Here is a 24,981-nt window from a genome sequence, read left to right as displayed (position 1 = left end):
TTTTTTTTTTTACACGGTTGTCTTTCTGATCTTTCTGATTTGATAAACCATGTTACGGAAGCTTGTTTTATGATTAACTGCAAACTAATTTCCAAGCCACAAAAAATCTGAATTGATATTAGATTGGAATGAATCCAAAGCAGCACATAATATGGAGTGCTACTGTACAGCCATTAGGAGATTTACGATCTTTTTCAAACACTGCTTACACCTGTGTAATTTATAAATCTTTCCAGTGAGCACTGGCAATTCATTTTTGTAGCCTAAAATATGCCAAGATCTGTGCTTCATTTCAGCACCAAAGCATAACAACAATTTACACCCAGTATCGCTGCAAGGTACCTTGTTCAAAGGAGATAAAAGGCATATGGGTAGAACAGACTGATGTGAAACAAGACTTCTCCAGGATCTGCATTTAACCATTTTCACACTGATACTGAATAAAGTTGTGTTGTGGTAAAATGAGTGATAGCAGTAAGAAAGAAACCTTCCTACCTTGAATGTATTCAGCTGCTGATTAATAGTTTCTGTTTCCATTCCAACAGGACCTTGTGATTCTTCATGTTCTTCAGCTCTCCCAAGCAGACTGGAAAATTCTTTTAGCTTGCTGTAAAACTCCTCAACACGGTTAATTGTACCTTCCACTTGATCTTCCCTGGCTTTTGCTCTGTCTAGTAGCTTGTTGCACTGTTTATTTAATGCTTCCAAGTCCCGTTTTATACCAACAAGATCAGGAGAAGCTTCAGCTTCTGTGGCTAGCATCATTTTACAGTTTTTATTAGCATTTTCATTATTCATTATAAGATCTTCCAACTTTTTCAGGAAATGTTTTATATCCTCTCTCTGTGATTGCAGTACAACAAGATCTCTCCCCACCGGAGCCATGCTATCAAGTTCATCATCAAACTCTGCAAACTGAGAGAACATCTCTCTGATGCTGTTTTGGAAATGACCAATTCCTTGAAGTTTTGTTTCCAGGAATGAGCACCTATCTTCAATCTGCTGGTTCACGTCAGTGTATTCTTGCTCCAAAGATTCAGCTTGAAGCAAAAGATCAGAAACACCTGATGAATCAGAAGCTTCTACTACTAGGTCTTGGGCAAGCTTTCTTACTAAATCAACGTGAGGCCTTAAAGCCTGTAAAGCCTTCTGCTGGGCCTGCATCATCGTCAGGTGTTTGTTACTGAAAGACTGAGGTCCAAGCGAATCATGAGCTTCCAGGTGCTCTTTGGCACTTTGAAGCTGCTTTTCTGTTTCCCTGGATGATTCCTGAAACTCTTTTAGCCTTTGTGCCATATTTTCCAAGCACTCTCTCTTCTTATGTAATTGTTCTGTGACCATACTCACTTTCTCATTCAGGACCTTAGTTTCTTCTTTAATGATTTCTTTATCTGTTTGACTTGCACTGAGCAAACTTTCAGCAGCATTATTGAGTTGTTCCACTATGCCATGGTGTTTATCCAGGTCCTTCTGCCAGGCCCTTACCTGAACAACAGAATTTTCTATTTCAACAGGGTTTATGCCAACTTTTAATTCAGACAGGTTGCTTTGGCATTTCTCTATCCATGGCTGCAAATTTTCTACGTGCTGCTTGTAGGTGAGTGCTTTCTCCAGACAATCTGTTAATTTACCTTGCCTTTCTTTTATCTGCTTATCCATTTCATCCCAATTACTTCTGAGCATGGCAATTTGAGCTTGTAAAGCTGCTTTATCAGCTCCTTGAGTCTTCTGTAATATACTTTCTCCTTCTGCAACAATTTTTTCATATGAACTAATCTCACTGGTCAGGGTCTTCATAAAATCTTTCTGTTCTTCAATTAGGGACTGCAAGGTCTCAAGTTTGGCTGATACAGGACGAGCCTGCTTCAGCTCTTCTTTCTTTCCATCTAGCCAGGCCTGAAAGTCCTTAGATGTTTGCTGGAACTGATGAGAAGTGGTATATGCTGACTGAAGCTGCTGAACATGATTATCTACAGATAAAACAGCATAGAGGCTTATTATCAGAAACGGCTAGTATTCAACGAAGAAATAATAATTAATACTGATTTTATTATGAATAATCATTAGTGGGTGGAAGGCAGGTTCTCAGCATGTTAGTGTTTAACTTCAAAACAATCAAGTTTCTTGAAAGCTATAGTCTTGTATCTGTGCTAAGTGTAGCAACAAAAGCATTTGGACATGAATCAAGTCAGGTGAGCTTAGCTAGTTTGTGTCTACTCAAGTCCTATTCGGACAAATTTTGGGGGTAAAAACCATGCAGTTGTGTTTTATGATATTATAAAGCGTAAGCACAGAGAAAATAAAGCAATATGGCCTAGTAGTGCCTACTCATGGCCTGCAGGTACTATTTGTTTTTAGGGAGATCCTTTGAAGTTCCTTGTGACCTGGGGAAACTAAAAAGCTAAAATTGAGGCAGCTTGGGAGAAAATAGTATGATACTGCTTGCATTCTATTTCTCACTCATTCTGTTGTTCACAGAATAGAAAATGCTGCACACAACCAACGCAGCTGTGCCACAGGCCTAAAAATTACAATTTTAGCTTATTCTGTGCACCTATGCAGTAAGTAGTTCAGTGAACAGCATATATTTTAGTATCCTAACTGAGTAAAGATGTACCTGAAGACAAAGATGAGGAGAGCAGCACTTTTACTATTTTAAACTCTCACCAAAACTGCTCGCTAGAGATCTGAAGTATTGTGTCAACAAAGGAACAAATCAACAAAAATCAGTTGTATATTGTGACATACCATTTCTGCCTTTTCAAAGCATGGAGACATTCTCCTAAGTTCTAACATACTGTTGGACTGATAGACAGCTAGTATTACAGTCAGCTCACTCAGCATCTTACTACTGACCTTAAAGACAAATGTTAAAATAATGCTTTATTTTATGCCCTAATTATTTTTCTTTTAAAACAAATACTAACCTGATTTTTGCTCAATATCCTTAAATGATTTGAGGATACCATCTAACTGCCTTGTAAGTTCTGCTTTCAAATACTCTTCTCCAACCAGTGTTGAGAGCTCTTCACAAAGAACTTGAGCTGCATTTATATTCTTCATTTCCTGTTCTATTTCCTTCTTCGTTTCTTTAGCAATCTCCAGTTGCTGTTTCACAGCATTAGGTTGTGTACTCACAGCCAGACTGCTGCTCAGCTTGCTATCCAAGGCACTTAGCTTATCAGACAGACTTCTGAGTAGGCTTTGATACTCCGTGCTTTTCACTATAGCTTGATCAATTCGGTCACATCTGTTACTCAGTTGGCCAGTTAGGTCGTCCCATTTTTGTGCCACAGCTGCCAGCTGCTCTTTTACAATTTCATGTGAGGGCGGATGTTCACCAGGTCTCTTCAGAATCCCTTCACCAGCCATAGTTAGCTGCTCATATTGTGGCTTTCTGGTGTCAAACTCTTTGAGCAGAATCTGAGAATAAAGAAAATTTTAAGAAGAACTTATTTCATGAAAAAGATGTGAAATGCTTCTGACAAAAACTCTGTAGAATTAGTTGTAGCTAAGCTCCCTTACACAATTAATCTGAGTTTAAAAAAGACAGTGAAATAACTGCATCTTCTACACATATTGAATATTGTTTCCAAGTGTTTACATCAAAGAACTAAAAACTCTATGTTAATTTGCACATCATCTAATGGAAATTGAATCAGGAGATACAAATAAACAATGATTTTTGTTAATTTTACCATAATTAAGTAACTGTACCAAGTAAAATAATCACTGTTTAGATTCAAGAAGTGTGTTCTTTCCTAGACAGTTTTGATATTTGTCTGAAGACAGGACTTCAAAGAAGGTGCATTGTGACATAATATTGCAGTGGATCCTTACACTACAGACTACACTGACTGTGTACTCTAAAACCTTTGAAGTTTATATCACTGGTTTCTAGTATTTTATTTTTTGACAACTCAAAAGTGCGTGCAGAAGAACGGACAAATATCACGGTCTTAGTTTACAGAGTGTTCCAAACTCTTTCTTTTAAGTCAATGAGGTTTAACTTCTGAGGATTGTTAAGTAATACATGATAATCTTATGCCAACTTTCTAGATTTCTGAAGCATTTACATAACACTTTTAAGTCATTTTCACATAGTATTAGAAAACATTTCATGTTTTAAACAGTTTGTTTTAATCAATATGGATATACCAACTTGAATATTATTTTTTAAAGATAAGAATGTAATTTCTCATCACATTCAAAATCAACTGGCAGCAATATAAATATTTGAAATTAAAATTTATAGTTGCTGCAAATAATTCAATGTTTCTTTATTTTTTCTGTGGTTTGCTGTTTCTGTAAATGAACTACTCCACTGTATATTTTTCTTCTATTTTTCACACTCGTGGTTCCATATCTTCTCACAATACTACATTTCAGTTGTTTCCTATTTTTATTAGCTACCAGTGCAGTCAAGAGAACAAAATTTCAAAAAGCCACCTCTAAAGCACAGACTGCATTTGAGGACCGACCACAAAATATTACATACACACCCAAATTAATAAAACTTCCCAGGAATGCTTTCATTAGACTACAGAGAAATCACAGGATGGTCAAAAAAGAAAATACATCTGAGGATCAGTAACTTCTCAAAGGTAAGTCCTGACCATTTTTTCCTGTAGCTGTTCTGATCTTTCTTCAATCTCCCAGCAATTTTTTCCTGTAATCACTTAGTCAGGTATGAATCAAGCTGATACTTACTGATAAGCAAATGTGAAAAAAGAAACAAACAAAAACACGGAAGAAACTTAAATCATTAACGCGTCTTGGCTATCCTTACTCACCTGAACCTGTTGCTTTTGTGTATTCAGCATATTGGGGTCAATTGATAGTGGTCCCAGCACACTGACCATTAGCTCCTTTTCTACAAGCCAGTGCTTTAACTGAGCTTCTGCTGTCTGGAACTGGGTCAGGTAATTTGAAGACTCCTCCAGTTTTTGTTGTCTCTCAGATGTAACTTGATTGAGCTCTTTCCACTTGGAGTCTAACAATATAATGTTGACATATTGCATGCATGTTTTAGCAGATGGGCTGTCAGACAGCAGACTATATACAAAACATAAACAGAGCTCTCTAATAAGGCTCCTTGCTGATTAACTCCAGATGCCTTATTGCAATGACGCGGCAAATTCATCTTCTAGCAGTCAGAACCATATACACTTGGATAAAGGTCTGCAGTTCAACGCTGCCACATGCAGCATTTTTAGAATGATGAATATAGAGCATGCAGTAAAATTAGATGACAGTTACTACTAGATGAAATACCACCAAATTTAGCCTTTGATTCGAAAAGACATGAAAACCAAAAGGCTGTACTCTCACCTACAACTTAGGTACCTGATCTAGGTTGATTATCCTTCCTTTTTAGTGATATAAAGAAAAAGATACCTTTCCAAGGCTGAACATAAGACTTTATTTAGGTTTCTGCTCTGAACTGCCTTCTGTAAGAGCACATCTCTTTGAAATAGCTGTACTGGGAGCCTGTGGAGAATAACTGCTTAATTTAGACTTCCAAATCAGGTACCTATGACAGGCAATGAGGATACCTCCTTATAGATATTTCAAGAACAGAGTGTGAACTTAAGTTTACCTAGGTCAAACTGTGAGCTCTTCCACTTGTAGCAAGTGGCTTCCAGAGCAGCCGTTGAGTCTCATGCCTTGGAACTTCTTACCTCACTTTATGATATTGCCAGTGCTTGCTGACTCAGCTTTGATGTTTTGCTAACAATGTCTTTGAACTGTGTGTGTGTTATTTTCATTTTCTTGTGCCATTTCACTGTCTGTGATCCTTGTTCATTCTGTATTAGCTTCCTTTCAAAAGCTCATGACAATTACACACTGCTTTATCTCAAAATCTATTGTACACACATGGTCATTTCCTTTTTTTTTTTTTTTTTTAATGGCAAAATTTATGAAGTCAGCTTTAGAAAATGGCAAAAAGCCAAAAAATAACAAAAAGCCAAAAAATAACTACTAGGTGCATGGGAAAAAAAACCATGCAGAAGAACATTATCAGCAACTCAAAGTGTTCTTTACATGAAAATTGCAAAAACTGCTGTGACTTCATTTGTTAGTACCACTTTGTAACTGAGCCACACACTGCCTGAAAAAGATAAATCCCTGTAAGACATGGATTCAAGGTGTACCTTGCTTAGCTATGTTTCACCCATATAAATTCAAAGATGACCAATTTTAGTGGAGTTATTCTAAATCTATCCTCTTGAAATGGCAGTTATTTCCATAGAAGGCATAGGAGGGAGTAAGATAATAAAAGAACTAATTATTTCTAAAACATAAAAAGACTAGTAAAAAAATGACTTCCAAATGAGTCTGTGTTCTATAAATTTACTCAAGTACCTATTTTATCCAACACTTGTCTCCACTTGGGTGCTTCGGGAGAGTTGGGGTTCTTCTCCAATAGCTCTGTCACTTTGTCCTTTAGTTCCTGCACTTTATTCTCACTTTGCTTTAATTCAGTTTCAAATAGCTGCAAAATCAAGCAGTAAAAAAGAGATTAAAGATGAACTGAAAGTCATTTTTGAAGTCCATGATACTGAGATACCAAGCATGAAAATAAACCATAAATATGTAGTGCTTACATACTGCTTTTCTGCTATGTGTGTAAAAATCCTTTCTAATGGCACATATTGGCTGTTCACGTTCTTTGGAATAAATGACCTGATCTATATAGATTATGTTAATACTATTACTGTTTCATTTGAATGAGTGACAGAATTAGAAGAATTCAAACAGATAAGACCCATTAGGTCTCATCATATACATGGTTAAAATCTGCTCTTCTACAGAATGCCAACTGACTAATGCACGGTAAAGTTCAAAGCAGAAACACTCCAAGTAGGCATCAATACAGAGCAGCTCAATGAAAGTTCCGCTGTCACAGGTCTACTGCTAGAACAGCATTAAGAGAGCACCATAGTTTAAGAGCAAACCTAGCAGCGGTACTGAGATGTGCCAGCAGTTCCTTGAGAACTTCATGCAGTTCTTACAGATGGAAGTGAATGCCTGGCGAAGGTCACTTATACGAACATAGAACTGCTAGACTGGGCACTGTGGAGTTGCATTTTAGCTATCTCTAAAAAATCCCATTCAAATAAACACCGAACAAATCTGTGCTTAATTTAGAACTCTAAGGAAAAAGTCCAATTGCATCAAAAGGATGTCTCTTGCTGAATCACTCAGTTTTCCAGTTGACTATGAATACTCTTCTATTACCACAGTGGAATAAGATGGTCTTGTTAGCTTTGAATAATCTTTATTACAAATAAAGGAGCAAGGGTTTTTCTACCTATAGTATGAGTTTTAGGGCTGAAATGTTGCCAAGTCCGAGGAACGTCAAACTCAAGGAAAATCAGTAGCAATTCAGGTTCATTTTTGAGGGTGGTCAACCAAGTATAAAAAAATATACCTCGGCTTCATCAAATTCTGTCCTTATTTATCCACAATTACAGACAAGGAAAGAAGTTTTCCCTTCAGCAGCTACCTATCACATTTCACTTTATAGACAAACGTTTACATGTAGAAATACTGTCCTTCACTGCTACAAGCACATATTTCTAATGCTCAAACTGATCAGAAGCTTACTGCTGATTTAGTGGTTTTCTCATATCAGTTAAAAGGGGAGGAGGAGATTTTTGTGCAGCTATATGATTTAGCATGCACGGCTTGGTTGCTGAAGAGAAATGCTGCCTTGGAACAGACCTAGGCCTCTGCAGCTGCAGAGTCCAGGAGATCTGTGGAGCGTCAGGGAACCAGCAACTGCAGAAACAGCTTTTGGACAGATAGACATATAATCTTATACACAATCCAGTAAACATATCTAAATCACTACAGATATCAAAAAAGTATGTTGCATAATCAATATACTCTTACCTATCTAAATTGAACATCACAATTATTTTTTACATACAAAATTCCTTCTCTTTGACCCAGCATTTCTTTTACTCCACTGACAAAGTTTGCCAGATTTTCTCAAAGCTTGACTGGCATGTTTACTGGGATCATTAAAATACTCTCTGCAACATTAAATTATGCTGAGATATGAATTGTTCAAATGGAATTGCCCCCAGTAATTGCAATAAAGAATATTTTTTAAAAACACGTAAGTACCTTATGTTGCTCAACTTGGGCTTTAACAGCTTCACTGTCAGTTGGAGCAGCTTCCCAGTCTGATGCAGTTTTGTCCATTTTTGTAACCACTGCATCACTGAAGTTGATTCTTCTTGAATGTTTTGCATTTTTGAAAGCATACTTTCTAGTTCTGAAATCTTTTTCTTCAGAGAAACTCCCAAATCTTCATAACTATGATTTACATCAGACATGGCCTGTTGAACGTTTGTCAGTTCTGTAAGAGGAGAGATGAACAAAGACTATATTAGAGATCACACCTACTTCAAACAGTACTTAGAATTCAAGAATTTCTAAACAGTACTCTGCTTTACACCAGCTAATAGTCCCTCAAGGCAAAAGCTTCTGAACATGTTAGGAGTTAGTTCTTCACTCTAAACGTTCTAACAGTGCATCTGAATGACCTAATATACATTTCTGTTTGTAAGAGCTTTACTTTTCACAGCAATCATTACTCTAACGCAGGCAGGTAGACAAGTATCTTACACTCTTCCTATCTGTTGTTATTTTGGTATTTCAAGCAACTATTTTCAATTCTGCAACAGAAAGTTAAACATACTGGACTACATTACAGACACCAGTATGACAGCCTGACATCACTACAGTCATATCCTGCTCATAGGCAAGCACTGTTACAAAGGTGTGTTATCACTGAGACAGACAGCTTTAGGAGACAGACTGCATACAAAGCAGACTGTAGTTTAGAAAAACCAACATTGCAGATGTGGGACATGGTACATAAGTTCCTTTGTTTCTGAACAGGAGCTGGGCACACACAGTGATACAAGCGTGTGTAAAATGAGTGTATTTGTATATGTATATGTATGTGTTCATGCCATGTATGTTAACTGGTGTTAAAAAGTTTCGTCTCACTACAGAGTAATAACTTTTTCAAAACCTATATGTTCTATTAAAATAGTTATCACTCAACATTCTTACATAAGTTCATATTGATTAAGAAAACAAAGATGTGATCTTTTTTCAAAGGAAATACTGAAGGCAGATCTTTTTAAAATTAATTTTAGTACCATCTTACTAGTCAATATAATTCCCATATGCAAAGATGATATTAAATTTGTCTAATAAAGCCTGTTGCAACACGCTGTATGCACCATTTTCAAAATATTTACATGTTTACCAGTAGTTCACAAACACACTTCTTTATCACATCCTGAATTTTTTACTTAGTGATTACTCACCTTTGTTTTTCAGAAAATCCTGAGTTCCTGGAGCTCCTCCTTCACCATTCAACACTGTGCCACCTACTGATCAAGAAGGACTAAGTCATATTCTTATCTGGCCCTTTTCCCACCAAAATTCCAGCATTACATTTCCTCTTCAGAACAACGATACATAGCCCTTCTTGTAATAACTGAAGAAACATCTATATGCTAATCTTGTAATAAATATTTTATTTATCTTTATATTTCTTAAGGTTGTTTTTTTGTTCTAACCTGCTCCAGCCCACGATAAATGGCATCACATGTGAAAGATCTTTACCCTAGCATCGAGGCCTACTTATACCCATATGGCTCCCACAAAGGAATCTGTTCCCCACTACTTACAGATTTTTACCCAACCATGTTCATGCCCTGGTGAGTGGCACTGTCTCACACTGAAACCATGAGGAAACCACTGAATGCTAAGCAGCAAGGAAGACTGAAATGGTCATTGCAGAAACCATAACCAAAGACACAGCTGATTTAACTCCTTTACCCACTTTCAGCAGGACTGTACCACTGCACAAAACACTTGGGATGAAAACAGGACAAATGCCTATCTCATAATGAGCAAGGTTCAACACGTTCCATGCTGCTCCAGGGAAGGTGATGTGGAAACCTTATTGTTAATGTGAAATCCTGTCACTAATTAAACAGCATTTCAAAGTCTCTGGATCCAGGGCTGCGTAACCTTTGAGAAATGCTCTCAGACCACAGAACTGGGAGACAAAGTCACTGCATAAAGAGCAGCCAGGAGAACAACTTCCTGCTCTCCCACACCTATATATTCTCAGATGGGCAGATAACGGGGAAAGATTAATGGTTGCCTTGAAGAAGGCTGTGGATCCACCCCACCGCCTGGACAGTGAGGATCACACATCAGTGACAGTCAGAGGATGGCAAGAGAAAATAAAGAGATAAGAAAAGTCACAGCCCCCAGCTAGAGCCTTGTAAATCTTCACTCTCTATTAGCTGGACCGTAATCACAACCGTGATTAACTGATACACAGTACATCTCTCGTCTAGGTGGGCAAACATTCTTATCTGGAGGATGACACCTGCTCCTCTATGCTACTTTCCTATCTGTATGTATAGAGGTAGAGAGACGAGCAGAGGAAAAAGCATAAATATCCTATGTAAGGTTCCAAAATGTTCTTTGAAGATTTTCATTCCAAATTCAAACAAGGATGAAACCAGAAGTAGCTACTACAAAGAAATATGCTCTACTACAAAGAAAGTGCTCTACTCTTGCCAAATAGGTATCAACTGGCACAGTCCCTGTCCTCCCAATCTCCTTTGCAAATGACCAATGAAAGCTAATGTATTTGAATTGACAAGGTCTGGACATAAATAAAAGAAGTGACTGAAAACATGGTTATGGTCATTAAAATGCCTTAGATTTCACATGCTTTAGCTTATGGCTTGAATTAGCAGACTTGCTAGATTTTGTAAAACAGATTAATGTACAGTACAGAAATTTCATGGAAATAGATTTGCTATCGTTAAAATGTGTTTACAGGTAAATAGAAGCTCGTCAGAAATCCATACTGGAAGCCATTTTGGTCTGGAAAACTGGAATAAGGAGTTGATTCCTTTTCACACTGTTGTTTCAACTAGATTATAAACTAACATTAATTGTGCTGTCATATTGGGATAGCACCACCCTTCTAATAAACACTCCATGATTGCGCAAACAATTATGTGCTTGCTTGATGTCACATGGACTGGCTATGAAAAACGTATCCCTGCGAGCAAAAATGTACAGGTATGTTAGTGTTTACAAAGGTAAGGCTTATATTTGTCCTACTTGCAGATTTGGCAGATATGTAAACACCAATCAGATTAAGTCAGTTTCTCATAATCAAAAGTTTCCTAGGATCAAGACTTGTCAATCGTTTACATCAAAGTGCTTTTACACTATTTTGGCAATGTAAAGCAATCAGAATGTGTGCTGAATTATTACAACAGTTAGACACAGCTGAAATGAGAATCACAGCAAACAGTGGACAGAACAGACATGGCTAACTGATTTCTTCTAAGCCATAATATTCAGAAACTTAGCCAAAAGGTGCAGTAGTTCATTTTTTTTTCTTAAGGGATTAAAAAACTCCATAAATGTTAGGCTTACCTGATTATATGAGTGCATACCTGATTTTGCAACTGCTCTCAGTTTTGCAGGAGAAGTCACAGCACTAATCAGATTACATAACAGTGTTCCTCTGCTGTTCATTTTCTGCAGCTCAGTTGCTTTTAATGTCCACTCATCTTTTAAATTCTGTTTAAGAAAAATAAAGTTGTTCATTACAAAACTGAATTCAGACAAAGTGCTTAGTGCTGAGAAAAGAAATGTCACTTTCTTTTCCTATATCCTGTAGTACTGTATTGGGTTTATCTGGCAAGCCTTTGGTAATATGAGGGCTTCAGGGGCAGCCGCTGGGAGAACAGGCCAGTTATTGCCCCATGTTGGACACAGCCAGTTACAGCCAGCTCCAAGATGTCCCAGATGGAGCCCATCAGTTTCTGTTATATTTAAGAACAGGGGAACAGAAATGTGCTGCAGCTGTGAGAGGCCAGAGTGAGAAAAAATGCGAGAACCAGTCCTTCTGGCACAAAACCCGTGGTGTAACATGTTATTCACACTGTGGTGCTTGGAGGACCCTCTGCCACTACAGGTGCGTGGTCCCTGAAAGACCATGGAGAGCCCACACAGGAGCTGGCACCTGATAGGAAGTACTTTAACTCACAGAAATTGGACCCCACTCTGGAGCACGAGAAGAGAGTGAGAAAAAAGAAGTGACAAAGAGTTACCAACAACCCTCTTTCTCCATTCCCACTGCACCACTTGGGGCAAGGAAGAGTGAAAAGCAAGAAGTGAAAGAGTGAAGTTGAGCTTAGGAAGAAAGGAGTTATGCAGAGGGACAGTGTTTTAATTTTGTTTTTCTATCTCACATTCCTACACTGTTTTAAATTGGCAATCAATCTTCCACAATTCAGATTTTTTTTGCCAATGACAGTAACTGGTGAGTGATCTCCCTTCCTTACCCTGACCTGTGACCCATCGTATTTTCTCCACCTGTCCTGCAGAGGAGAGAGAATGAGAGCAGCTGCGTGGGGACTTGGCAGCCAGCTAAGATTAGCCCACCACAAGTATACCCAAACAGGCAAAGGAAATAGTAATATAAATGCAGACTGCAAGTCCAATTACTACGACTGCTTATCACTTCTGTCTGTTCTTTTGTTTCTAACAGATGCCCTCTTTCCCTTAATTGTATTTTTCTTGTCATATTACAGTGTCATACCAATGTATCTTCCAAAGGCTTCTTTAACTCTTCCGTATTCAGAGAGGGTTGAGCAGCAGGTATTCTTTCTGTCGTCTCTTTTATCCATTTCTTCAAAGATTCTACAAGTAGCTCAAAAGTATCAATTTCTTTCTGACAAGATGATACATCCTCTTCTCTAGATAATTAAAGACAACAAAAGAAATTGAGCACTGAATGACAGCATTCATTCTGATAATTAAATCAACAGATATTGCTAAATCTGATATTGCTATTCCTCTACTTAGTGATAATCTCAAAACTAGCTGCAAGGAGTACAGAGACAGATCTGTGAGTTTTCTACATGAAGAGAACACATTCATCTTTGTGATATTTGACAGAATTACAGAATCATAGGGGCTGGAAGGGACCTCTGGAGATCATTTCATCCAATCTCCTGCTAAAGCAGGTTCCTTACAGTGGGTTACATAGGAAAGTATCTAGATGGGTTTTGAATATTTCCAGAGAAGGAGGCTCCACAATCTGTATGGGCAACCTATTCCAGTGCAACCTCAAAGTAAAGATTTTCCTCATGTTTTTATGTTTTTTTCCTTATGTTTTTATGGAACTTCCTGTGATCCAGTTTGTGCCCACTGACCCTTGTTATGTTATTAGGCACCATTAAAATGAGCCTGGCCCCATTCACCCATTAGATATTTACAAGCATTAACAAGTTAGAAGTATCGTAGAGAGACAATCTCTTGTCATAGCACTTGTAATTTACTCATCTTCTACCTGAACATGATTTGATCCTAAAGCAATATGTCAGTAGTGCTGGTGAACTAACCATACCCAGTAGCATGCAAAAAGAAAGCAAAAAATCGTACTTCAATCGTACAACAGATCAATCCTGATCAGATAAACCCTGACACAAGGAACTGATTCACAAGAACAAGTAGCTAAATAAACACACAGATGACTGTGTAAGTGATAAAAGCAAAACAAGCATTGAAAAAAATCCTGGTGGGAGTTGTGAGTAAAAACTTTCATTTAGGAAGGAAATTCATAACATAATTCGTATTACTAGCACACAGCATTTTGATACCTTAGTAAAATAAGAAGACATCTGAGAAATGTCTTCACTGGATCATTTTGGATTTTGAAGAAAGATCTCCAAGTATTTTCATAAATCAGGACCTATTTAATAGCTTCTGCGTACACTCTTTCCCTCCTGGTGTTTAAGGAAGATGTCTAAAGCTAGTGTTGTCACTGTGATTAACATTACATGATCAGGAAAGGAATTTTCATGTCCCACTTTAATGAAGTTTTAGTACTTCAGTTCGCATCCTAAATGATCTGAATGAAGATTTCAACTACCTTAGAAGCAAACCTGGTTTAAAGATTACAGTTTTGACAGAATCTGAAATTTTTTAGACCAAAAAACCAATAATTTTACAAATATTACCAGAATGCGGAAAATCCAGTTTTGCTATACAGGTAAATGCATTCTATAGTAATTTCCTCAGTTTTTCTTTGCAGCCTGATTCCAAATAGTATACGAAATTAATTTGAACAAGCAAGAATTTTTATTCTATCAGAGAAGCAGAAAAGTAGAACAGCTTCTTTAGCACTTACAGGACTCACAATATACTCATGAAATTTGGAAAAAGCTACTTTTCTGTAATTTAGACAGATTTAGCCTGAGACAGATGAAGTAGCTACTGAAGTATTTCTATATGAATTGCTCTTTTTTTAAGAAATTTTTTTTTTAAGAAAAATCCTCTCTGCACTGCAGTTAACTGAAATCTCTTGAATTGCACACAAAAGGATAGCAGTCACAATAACAACTGTATTTTATTAGCGGTGGAAACATTTCAATAATTGTTCGACTTACTTTTCCTTTACAGTCTCCTCTACCTCCCTGAATTTCTTTGACAAAGCATTTACTTTTTCTAGTACCAATGCTTTATCCCCAGGAAGAGCATGTAAAGACAGTTCTTCAAGAAGGTTCTGCAAAACTTCCAGGTCCTTCTTATGTTTCGCTAATTCTATACTAGCCTCCTGCAAAACACAAATACATTCTTCATGTTAGATTTTGCAATCAGTTGTCCAAAATTAAATTTGTTATTTTAGCCAAGCTATGAAACAAGCATGTTCTTATTTATGGTTCTATCACTTAAATGAGCAAGAGTAGATAGATATGCACACATATACAAATGGAATGGTACAGTACCTGCATGTACTGAGACACTTCACTAACATCCTTTCTTGGTGCCTCAGTCTCACTGAGAGCCTGGTTTTTCTCATCTAGGAATGACTGGAGTTTTTCTGACAGATCTTCAAATAACTCCACTTTAGTCTTCAATTCTTCCATTTTCATAAGTTTTTCTTTATGCTTCTTACTTGCTGCAGAAAAACGTCCAGCAAGTTCACTCATTTTGGCTTGCAGTGAGGATGCAGTGGATGGATCTGCTGTTTCCATGAACTTCTTCACTTTGTCATTCATAGTGTTTATACTGCTTTGACGACCTGCAATGTCTTGTTCTAGCATCTGAAACAAGTTAAAAAACTACTCTGTATTGCTTATAGATAAATGTTAAGAGTAGAACTGGTCCATCATATGAAGCAACAAATTATTTCAGCTGGACCAACAGCATAGATCTGTTTCAGGTACAAATACTTTTATGTACAGTTTCAGCTAATGCAACAGTATCCTTCACTAGGTATTTTGAACCCATTAAGGATGACAGTGTAATATTTTGATTATTTCTTGAAATCCTAATACAAAAGTTTCTTTTAGAGTATGCTACTTACAATGCTTTTACTAATGACATCTTGAATAGCAGCAGAATTCAAAGGCACTTGATCTTGTTCTTCAAGGCTCTTTTCAACACCTTCCATCCAATCCAGCATTTCATCCAAGCCATCCTGCACACTTAGGGATCGAGTCAATGTTATTTGGAGCTTCTCATTCCTTTCATTCACAGACTTGGATAAATTGTCATATCTCTCCACAATATCATCTGATAAAGAGAAAATATATTTCAAATGTTTCCGTTAGCCAAACTAAACTTTTAACTCATTTTATTAGTTCTCACAGGTAAATGCAAGTCAAAAGTTACCTGTATCAGAAGCAAGTAAAACCACTAGCTGTATTCAGTAGAAATGCATGAGGAAAGACCAGAATTAAATACAGCCAAGAAGCTCAGTGCACAAATAAAATGAAAGAGCAGCTTACAACTACACTCCCAAATTTTTGGAAGCTGGTTCCCATGTGTCACACAATTCAGCCATGACACCATGTAGCTCCAGCTTACAATTCCCAAGAAATAAAACAGCAGGTAAAACAGTTACTCTATAGCTATGTCTCCTACTTTATTTCTGGAGCTAAGCAGGTTTTCCTAAATGGTCCATCATCACGGAGCCCATCCAAGCTGCAGCCTGTGGGAGACCCCAAGCAGGATCAGGTAGATATTTCCTGAAGGAACTGAGACCTATGGACTGTCCACACGGGAGCAGGTCTTCCCTGAAGGACTTTGGCCTGTGGAGAGGCTCCAGGGTGGAACAGGAGAAAATCGAGAGGACAACAGACCAGCAGAATGGAACAGTTACTGGCTGACCACAGCCTCCATTTCTTACTCCCCTGCTCTGCTTGGTGAGGGGGTGGTGGAACTGGAAATGAAGGAGTTAAAGTGAACCAAGGAAGAAGGCAGGTGGCAGGAAGGTGCTTTAATTTTTTTGAATTTGTTTTTCAGTACCTGAATCTATTATCCAATTAGCAATAAATTTAAGTTGTCTGTTTTGCCTGTGACAGTAAGTAGTAAGTGATCTCCCTGTCTTCATCTCAGCCCATGAGCTTTTCAATCACAGTCGCTCTCGTCCTGTTGAGCAGGGAGAATGACTAAGTGACTGTGCAGGACATCATGCATCTAGCCAAGGTCAGCCCACCACATAAAGATACTTGAAATCTGAAGGAAGTTTGGCTAAGCGAACTTGAAATAATTGTTTGGAAACATTTTCCTTGAACACGAATATACCCCTACCCAGTGGAGCACTCATGTTCCTCAACAAAATACTAAGTGTTTGACTTGGTAATACTAAACATGGGAACTAAGCACAATCCCTCTATCTGAAAAAAAAAATAAGTAAAAAATAAAATGATGCATTTTAAGTGAAAAGCAGAGGAGACAGAGCAACAATGAAGTTACGGTGTTGCAACAGCTTATAGTTCAACAAAAAATGTACTTGAACAATGACACAGATGTGGAAACTGGATTTTCTCTCTTCTAGTACCTGCATGTAGACATAATGATAAAAATAAGCATTAAGAAAAATAAGCATTTTACCCAGTGTTTTCTGAATCTCCTCTTTGTCCGATGCCAACTCTCCCCTTGAATCCAAAAGCACTTCAGCAGCTTTTTTAAGTTTTTCTACAGCAATTTGGTGGTTAGACACTTGCCCTTGAAGAACCTGTAAAATTCCATAATCGTTAATTATACTGTTGAATATAGCTAAAAGTTACACATGCAAGGCTTGAGATATGCCATACAGCCTAAACGTGTGCTGGGAATAAAATAACACAATGTGTGACTTCTCTATAATGAAAATATTAACCTTGGTCTTCTGGACCATGTTTTAGTTTGTTTGCCATCGTTTTTATCTTCCGTTCCACAATACCCAAATGATTTTCTTGTGTGCAACTTCAAAATGCATCTTTTGATTACTTGAAAACATTGCACTAACTCAAATGATATCCAAAACTAAAATAAACATATTTTTCAACTCGGTACTAGTGAAAAAGGAGAAAAACATTGTCAGCAGTAGTAATCACCCATCCAATATCAGTTATACTGACAAAGGATCAGGCTGATAGTGTAACATCAACATCAATATGCCAAAAAGTCATCATCTTCACAGTTTTAAAGCCGCCTGGAGCCAGAAACACTGAATTTCAATTAGATTTCTCTCTCTAACAAAAGAACATAGGTTTACAGGATACCTGACTTAGAGGCTCGGTTCAAAGTCAGCAGAGAAACTGAGAGAACTTCTGAAAGTGGCTTTTTCTCTTCAGTGTATAAAAGCACTTCATGGTAAATAGCCTCTGAACTATTTCAGGACTCTGTGTTAGTGTTTGTGATAAATCTTTATCCTGAATCACTTGAATATTGTAGAAGTTCAAAATGTAATGACCTCTGATTATTTTTCTGACACATGCTATCACTACAAACATACAATTCAATCCCATCTGCCATGCCAGGACAATGAAGTCATATCAGTGCATTCAGCATCAAATTCAGCAAAACACAATGCCAAAATATTTCTTGCTACCCCACTCACAGAATAAAATTCAGATAAATAAGAGGAATTTTCCTTACAATTGAGAAATATACTGTAGTTGTAAAAATAAATAAAGAAATAAAATACCAACAGAAAGCAAGAAATACCAGAAAGCCTTATATGTTGATGGAAAGCAAGCAAGCTTACACCACAGTCACTGAAGATTATTTTGAAGAACAGTTAATCCCCATAAAAAGATTAGACTCCACCATACTGCCAAGGCCTGTGTGTAGCTGGATTATCTGCTACATGTGTTGGCTGGAAGGGACAGCTTTAACTTGCAACACCTGACTTTTGTAGAAACACTCTGTTTTGCTTTCATTAATTGGCTTTCTTTCTTCAGTCTGCTTTTTTTTCCTCTTGCTTTCAATCTTTTGACACTTTGTACTCTCTCCATTCTTCCTTACTTATATTCCTGGAGTGCTCTTTTGTGTGGCAACTAATCCACTTAGGCATTTCACAAAAGAAACCTAATACTCATGCCTTTTGTATTACTTGCATGAAAATTGGCATTATAAGGGATATAATTCCTTTTGGCATAAGGAACAAAAGTTTAAATGGAGCTTCAAATTGTAGTTGGTATTATTTCTACTTTTCTAGCACTTGGTAGCACAAATAAACCTCAACTGTTTCAATGTTAAAAGTCCAAAATTTGCACTTTCATTTATGAAAGAACAAGTGGTTTACTTAAGTCTTACATAATCACTATGATTTGTCTCCTCTGATGTGTCATGTATATCAAAGAGTTGGGCAATTCCAGTTTGAAAGATTTGAAGGTTTGAAAGATTTTGTGTAGTCAATGTACTGCTTTTCAGACTATTCCAAGCAAAATGGTAAAAGCATCCACCTTCGAAGAGGCATTGACTATTGTTTATCAGTAGCAAACATACCAGACCTGCACAGACCCTCCATGTAGCACATGTAAAACAGAGATGAAATGTCTGAATAATAGCTTTGCTCACAGAGAAATGAAAAAGGAATTTGCATTTGAATTATGGTATAGATAATGGAACATGTTTATGAAAATATAAAAGCCAGTCTAAAAATGACAGACGGTATGTAACTTTACACAAGCCATCACATTCTTTGGTTCCTAAAGCCTCCTCTAAACTATAGTGCCTAACTAGTGTTTTAACATCATGAGTTCCATCACCATCCTGTTTCGCCTATGCCAGGATTTACATAAAGTTGTGAGTTACTCTTTCAGTGGGAAAAAAAACAAAACAAAACAAAACAGTTTTTGTGCGCGTTGCAAATTATGTTATATCCATTCTTAATGAGAGACGTAGCACTGGGTTTAACTGGAGGAGGCAAACAGATCACACACTGCGGATCTGGTGTGATCCCTTACTGGGGATAATGATGCAAAACAGAAATGTGAATAGAAAAAAAGAAAGGGTCAGAGACAACAAATGGCCTTGTTCATCAGGAACTCAGTCACAAGCCCTATCCTCACAGCAAACTGGAATTGCTAAATCATTTATTAGTTCAAAAATTTACCAGATTTTACCTCTTGTTTGCTAAGTGTTACAAAACACATCTAGCTTTCATCACTGCTAATGGTACTTTGGTCTCCCATTTTATTTTCTCTCTAGTTCTATTCAGATAACATTCTAGACAGATTCAGAACTATAAACATTGCACGTAGACTTGCAAGACAAGAATTTGGCCTGCAGCCACTTGCATTATATTAGATAATCCAGTTTTTTCTGACAGAAAGCAGTTCCTTTTAGGACAGAAGTCCTTCTGTTTTTTAAAGCTTTTCACCTTGGTTTCTTCCAGTTGTCTTTGGAGATTTTTGGGATCCACAGCAATTGGCTCAGATAGTTGTTTGTTCACAGCTACTTCAGAGGCCTGAAGACCCGACAGAAGTCCAGATGAAGCATCTTCATAATGCTGGTATTTATCTGCCAAGTCTTTAAGGTTATTTCCAAGGATGCTACACTAAAAGAGTAGAAAACAAACATGGAAATATCCAGGCATTAAACTCTGTGTTGTATTTCATAACAATCTCAAAACAGTATTCTCATGTCCTGAAATACTGCATGTTTTTTTCCTGCCATTATTCCACTGACTAACTAATTTCTGAACTAAGCTAAGAGAGCTGGGCAGGCTGGACAGTTTCCCCTAGTTGGTGCTTCTCAAGAGTGATTTAGGATCAATGCACCAAAACAGGAAACTGTACTCTAACCCACTGTTCTAGAATAGGATAACCTTCAGGAAAACTTCTTGATCCTCCAAATTAGAGATTGTTTATTAGCATTATGACACCAAAAATATAGTCAGAAAAAGGCAGAAATTTCACTAAAATTGGTATGTATATGTTCATTAAAATATAGAGAACAGATTTTTGTTTTCATAATATCTCATCTGCCTTGTAAATCCAAAATGATATAGCTGTTCCTATAAGTCCTATATTTTAGTATGCTCGTAAAATATACACGGTGAATCATCACATAAAAAGGCCAGTGGAACTATTTCAATCTTTTCACACACAAAATCTGACCATATCAAGTCATAATATTTATAAACAGCTATTTTAAATAATATTTAAAAAGTTATTTTAAATACTTCAATTTTGGACCTAAGATACATTGTATTTCAATATTTACATTTGGTACTTGATCACCATCTGCTGGGCAAATATGTAATGCACTCACATAAGCAATTAAAGAACAGCCTTTAGATTCAACATGCAAGCATATAAACTCACATGTGCATACATATATTATAAATACAAAATATATTTGTAAAAACAAGCTACAACTTGAAAGATTTCACAAAACTTGGAAGGTCTCACTTTCAAATTCCGAGCTTCATGTTCCTGATTTACTAAGACAAATCTATTTTGTGTTGATTTTGCTCTGCATATTTAGTGTCAAATACTTAAGGCACCTCTTTAATGTCTATACTAAATGTGTATATGTGAAGGGCAGAATTTGGCGAGTTAACCCAAGTGAGATCACAAATAAAGTTATTGAGATAGGTCTTTTACATGGATAATAGTAAGTTCTTAAAAAAAATCACAATTATACCTTTACATTCACATTCAAACTAAAAACAAGGTAGAAAACTTCAGCCATTCAGAGCACTAGACTAAAGCAGAACTTTTGGAAAGCCTCTTGTGGATATGTTTTTTCAGAGGAACTTTGTTAATTCCAGAGGAATTCTTAGTTAAGAAGCAAAAAATTTAAAACTTCCCAATTTGTTTCATTAATTAACCTCTTTATATATACAGTTGCCAAAATCACAGTAGTCTTTCCTACTCTGCGTAAATAAAACTTACCTTAGTATAGAGAGATTTAAAACGATCTGAAGCCCTATCCAGTTTATTTTGCACTTCAGCATAAGTAGCCGAAGTATCAATACCATCTTTGTCAACCTTGACACCATCTCTTTTGCTACATGATCTTGCAGCATCCAAAACTCTTTGTCCAGAAATGGTAATATACCGTAAATCACCCTTGTGAGATATAACATCTTCTGAAAAACTCTTCTGCCTTTTCAATTTGACCATAATACCACTGAAGTCAGAAGCACCAGCCTCCAAGTTGTCAAGCTCCTGTTCTGCCTGCTGCAGCCAGGTTTCAAATTCACTATAGTCTCTATCAAATTTCTCAAGTTCTTCCCTCAGAGAATGAGTCATCTTCATCTTCCGTTCTGATTCAGCTAAAGCAGTCTCGTACTGAGCCTTCAGCTCTTTCATGTTCCGCTGCATCTTCTCTTTTTCTTCAGGAGAAAGGTAGTGTCCTTGCTTCTCGAGTAGTGCCTGAGCAGACTGAGTTGCTATTATGACAGCCTGCTGCTGTGAAATAATTTTCTCATGTTGAGCCTGCAAGAAAAAGTTGAAAGAATACATGACCAGTCCTTTCTCACCTGATTTCATTACACAAGAACTGTCTTGAAATCTCTGCTGAATCTTGCCTAGAAATGATGAGGAAAAAGAAGTCCATCAAAACAAAAAGTAGCTTTTCTAATTTTCCTGCTATTTATTTTAAAACATTTTTTGAGTAATTTAAGAGAACACTTGACTGCTGGTCACTATTTCTGTGCAGCTTCAAAATTTGAAGAAACAGCCAGTGGTAATTTTAGCCAAATACACAGTCCATGAATACTCCATTCAGTATTCAAATGTCACTAGAACTAGGAAATATGAGGATATATACTCAATAACTTATTTGTTTATTGTTTAATACTTAGGACAACATGCTTAATGTAATCAACATTTTCCTTGTACTCTATCACAAAGCAGAATTCATTAAATAAAATACCCAAAGGTAGGCAACTTTTTAAATCAGAAGTGTTCCACTTAATATATATTGTAGTTCCACTTCAAATAAATAGACCAAAAGGAGCAAAAGCATAAGCATTGAAAAGAGTTGAGATATTTTCTTGTTCTAATCTGAGTGAACAAACATTCTTACACAAAGCTTTATTTTAAATTCCAAGAGCACTGATTCTTATCAAATATACTTGGTCATAAAACAGAGCCTTTTGACATTAAAGATCAAGAAACATTCTGTGCATGTAAATTGTTTCAAATCATCACTCAAATTGTTTCAAAATCATCTAAAATAACATGACATATGAACCACTCCTATGCTAAATATGCTAAATAAAATCCACATTTCAAATTGATTCTTCCAAAAAATCTTGTCCTGAAGGTTCTCAATTCCTGTGTAAAATAGTTATGTAAAATGGTCTGGTATGACTCTCTTCCCTATCTATACTGGATAAATACCAACTAGGCATTGGGCACAGAAGAAAACAAACAAATAAACAAACAAACAAACAAATAATAAAATCATTCTGAAAAAGAAAAAATCTTATTGAAAAAAAGAAACAAGAAAGAAAGTTCAAGCTGGTACCAGTAATTAGCAGTATCAGTTTCATCTACACATCCACCAAACCACACAGCCACACACAAAAGTTCTTGGTTGCTGTCATGGTTTTATATATTTTTTTTTGTTTTGGTTTGGTTCTCAGTATTCCGCATCAATACATCATGTAGTATACTGGGAGTTAAAGTGTTAATGCTCCAATTCCAGGCACCTATCCCCATACGTTACAGAAGTCATGGGATCTGACCCTTCCGGGTGGGGCGGTCTCTTACTGCCTGGCAGTGGGTGCTGGAGGGTGCTTTCCTGGCCGTTCCAAGCTTTTCAGGTTTGAATCGGTATCGGGAACTCTCCCTCTCTCTCTCTCTCTGTTTTATTTGATTTATTAGTCTCAATTTCAATCAGATTGTATTATATTGTGTTATCTTGCATTCCGATATCATAATTAGTAAAATAAGTTTTCCTCCATAGATTGTTGCCGCTTGTTTTTTTTTGTTTTCCTCCCTTCCTTCCCATTTTGTAGGCTGGGAAGGGGAGGGCAGGGGCCTACCGCCCCCCTGTCACGGGTGTAGATTGATCTCGTTAACTCCGTGACAGTTGCTCAAACGTAAATCAATAAAAAATTACAATGATTTTTGAAAAAGCTTCATAAAAAGTAGAAATGTATGTTGTCGCTTTTTGCGTTTTATTTTCTTGTTCTAGTAATAAAAATTTGACTGTCCTGTACAAATATCTTTCTATAAAACTTAAGAATAATAGACTCACCATCAGGATTTTCAAAATTTGCTTTTAAAAATATGCTTTTTCTTATTTTGCAGTAAGTGATTACGGTAACACTGAAGAACTGAAATATTTGCAATACATTCTGACTACTGAAAATCCTATCACTGTATCACTAACTTCCCATCTTCCATTCCAAAGTCTATTAAAGAAAGGATGTGATTGAATTCACTCTTGTTGGATAAAGATGAAACACTTAGCAAATAACTTGGGAATAAATCCAATAGCAGTACCTTGACTTTCTGATACTGTTGATTCAGATTATCTTCTGTGCTTTTCACTAGTCCATCCACCTGAGTTTCAATGTCTTGCTGAATTTCCAACAGATTACCATTGACATCATCCTCCTCTCCTTCCAAAGCCTTCACATCTCCCTCTTCAAAGTGTGTTCCATTCTGTTCTATTGCCTGCTTAAATTTCCTGCCATATTCTGCTTCTTTATCCACATTTGATAACCAGTCTAAGAGGTTTTCTATTGTATTTTTACTTTCTTCCAGCTGTTCTATGGCTGCAACCTACAATGAAATTACACAGTTTCAGTTCAGAAATCTTCAGGCACTACATAACAGTATATGCAAACAGACTATTTAAAACACATGAACAATAAAAATGTATGGAATGGCATGCATTTTACTGCTTATTTCATTAAAAAAATAGAAAAGGAGTTTCTTAGTTACCCAAATGAAATACTTTATTTCTCCTCAGTGTATCAATAGCAAATTGAAAAACGAATACATTAAAAGTTTGAATAAAAGTACGAATAACCTTTTCTGTTTCCTGCTTAATTGCTGTTGTCATAGCTTTATCCAGTTCTTTTTTAGATTCTTCTGCCTTTTGGCTAAGGAGCAAACACTTGGTTTTTGCTTCATTCAGTTTCTGTTCAAGAATAGCCTTGTCCTCTTGCGACAACTTTCCTCCATTTTCTTTTAAGAAATTTTCAGTATTTTTCACAATCTCTGCCAATGTCTGGGCACTTGTTCTCATGTCTTTTTGTATCTCCTTTTGAGAAAAAAGAATCCAAAGATGAACCCACATCTTTCTGATTAACCTTATTATTACAACTTCCTCTGTTTTGAGGGCCAACTGCTCCTTTTTAACCGCAGAGAATAAATGCAGTATTACTGAACAGTTGATGGGAATATTAGAAAATATTGAGTCCAACATCTGACAGTGTTGATGCAGATCATTCTGTCCCTATCTCTTTCAAGAACAGCTTAGAAATTTAAAAAGAGAAAGAAAGAAAGAGAGAAGGAAAGAGAGAAGGAAAGGAAGGGAAGGAAGGGAAGGAAGGGAAGGAAGGGAAGGAGGGAAGGAAGGAGGAAGGAGGAAGGAGGAGGAGGAGGAGGAGGAGGAGGAGGAGGAGAGAGAGAGAGAGAGAGAGAGAGAGAGAGAGAG

At 36.8% G+C, this 24,981-nt stretch overlaps 1 protein-coding gene across 3 annotated transcripts; it reads right to left on the bottom strand.

The window, feature by feature from the left end:
• LOC104909947 (dystonin-like) lies at positions 1-24,837 on the bottom strand. 3 transcript variants are annotated; one of them, XM_010707828.3, is made up of 14 exons: positions 24,352-24,837; positions 23,820-24,101; positions 21,255-21,800; positions 19,736-19,912; positions 16,978-17,101; positions 15,446-15,654; positions 14,865-15,182; positions 14,526-14,692; positions 12,674-12,830; positions 11,523-11,649; positions 9,354-9,419; positions 8,137-8,371; positions 6,367-6,496; positions 4,950-4,993 (listed from the first exon to the last, which is right to left on the bottom strand). In XM_010707828.3, exons 1-13 carry the CDS (start codon positions 24,748-24,750, stop codon positions 6,478-6,480), a joined length of 2,826 nt encoding a protein of 941 aa, XP_010706130.1. In that variant the 5' UTR covers positions 24,751-24,837; the 3' UTR covers positions 4,950-4,993; positions 6,367-6,477. The 3 variants fall into 3 exon arrangements, with proteins under 3 accessions (XP_010706132.1, XP_010706130.1, XP_010706131.1); XM_010707829.3 differs by having other exon boundaries at positions 9,354-9,416; XM_010707830.3 differs by lacking the exons at positions 9,354-9,419; positions 11,523-11,649; positions 12,674-12,830; ... (6 more) ...; positions 23,820-24,101; positions 24,352-24,837 and adding exons at positions 1-1,970; positions 2,928-3,423 and having other exon boundaries at positions 4,794-4,993; positions 8,137-8,340.
• Between the last annotated feature and the right edge of the window lie 144 nt (positions 24,838-24,981).

Source organism: Meleagris gallopavo, chromosome 2, assembly GCF_000146605.3.
Source record: "Meleagris gallopavo isolate NT-WF06-2002-E0010 breed Aviagen turkey brand Nicholas breeding stock chromosome 2, Turkey_5.1, whole genome shotgun sequence".
NCBI classification, from domain to species: domain Eukaryota; kingdom Metazoa; phylum Chordata; class Aves; order Galliformes; family Phasianidae; genus Meleagris; species Meleagris gallopavo.
This window is presented reverse-complemented; position numbering and strand designations above follow the sequence as displayed.

Excerpts from the sequence above, each read along its gene's own strand:
- LOC104909947 (XM_010707828.3), bottom strand. The coding sequence starts at position 24,750 with ATGTTGGACTCAATATTTTCTAATATTCCCATCAACTGTTCAGTAATA. Across the intron at positions 17,102-19,735 it reads GACAACTGGAAGAAACCAAG|GTTCTTCAAGGGCAAGTGTC; the intron begins GTGAAAAGCTTT and ends GGAATTTTACAG. Across the intron at positions 15,183-15,445 it reads ATGTCATTAGTAAAAGCATT|ATGCTAGAACAAGACATTGC; the intron begins GTAAGTAGCATA and ends AACTTGTTTCAG.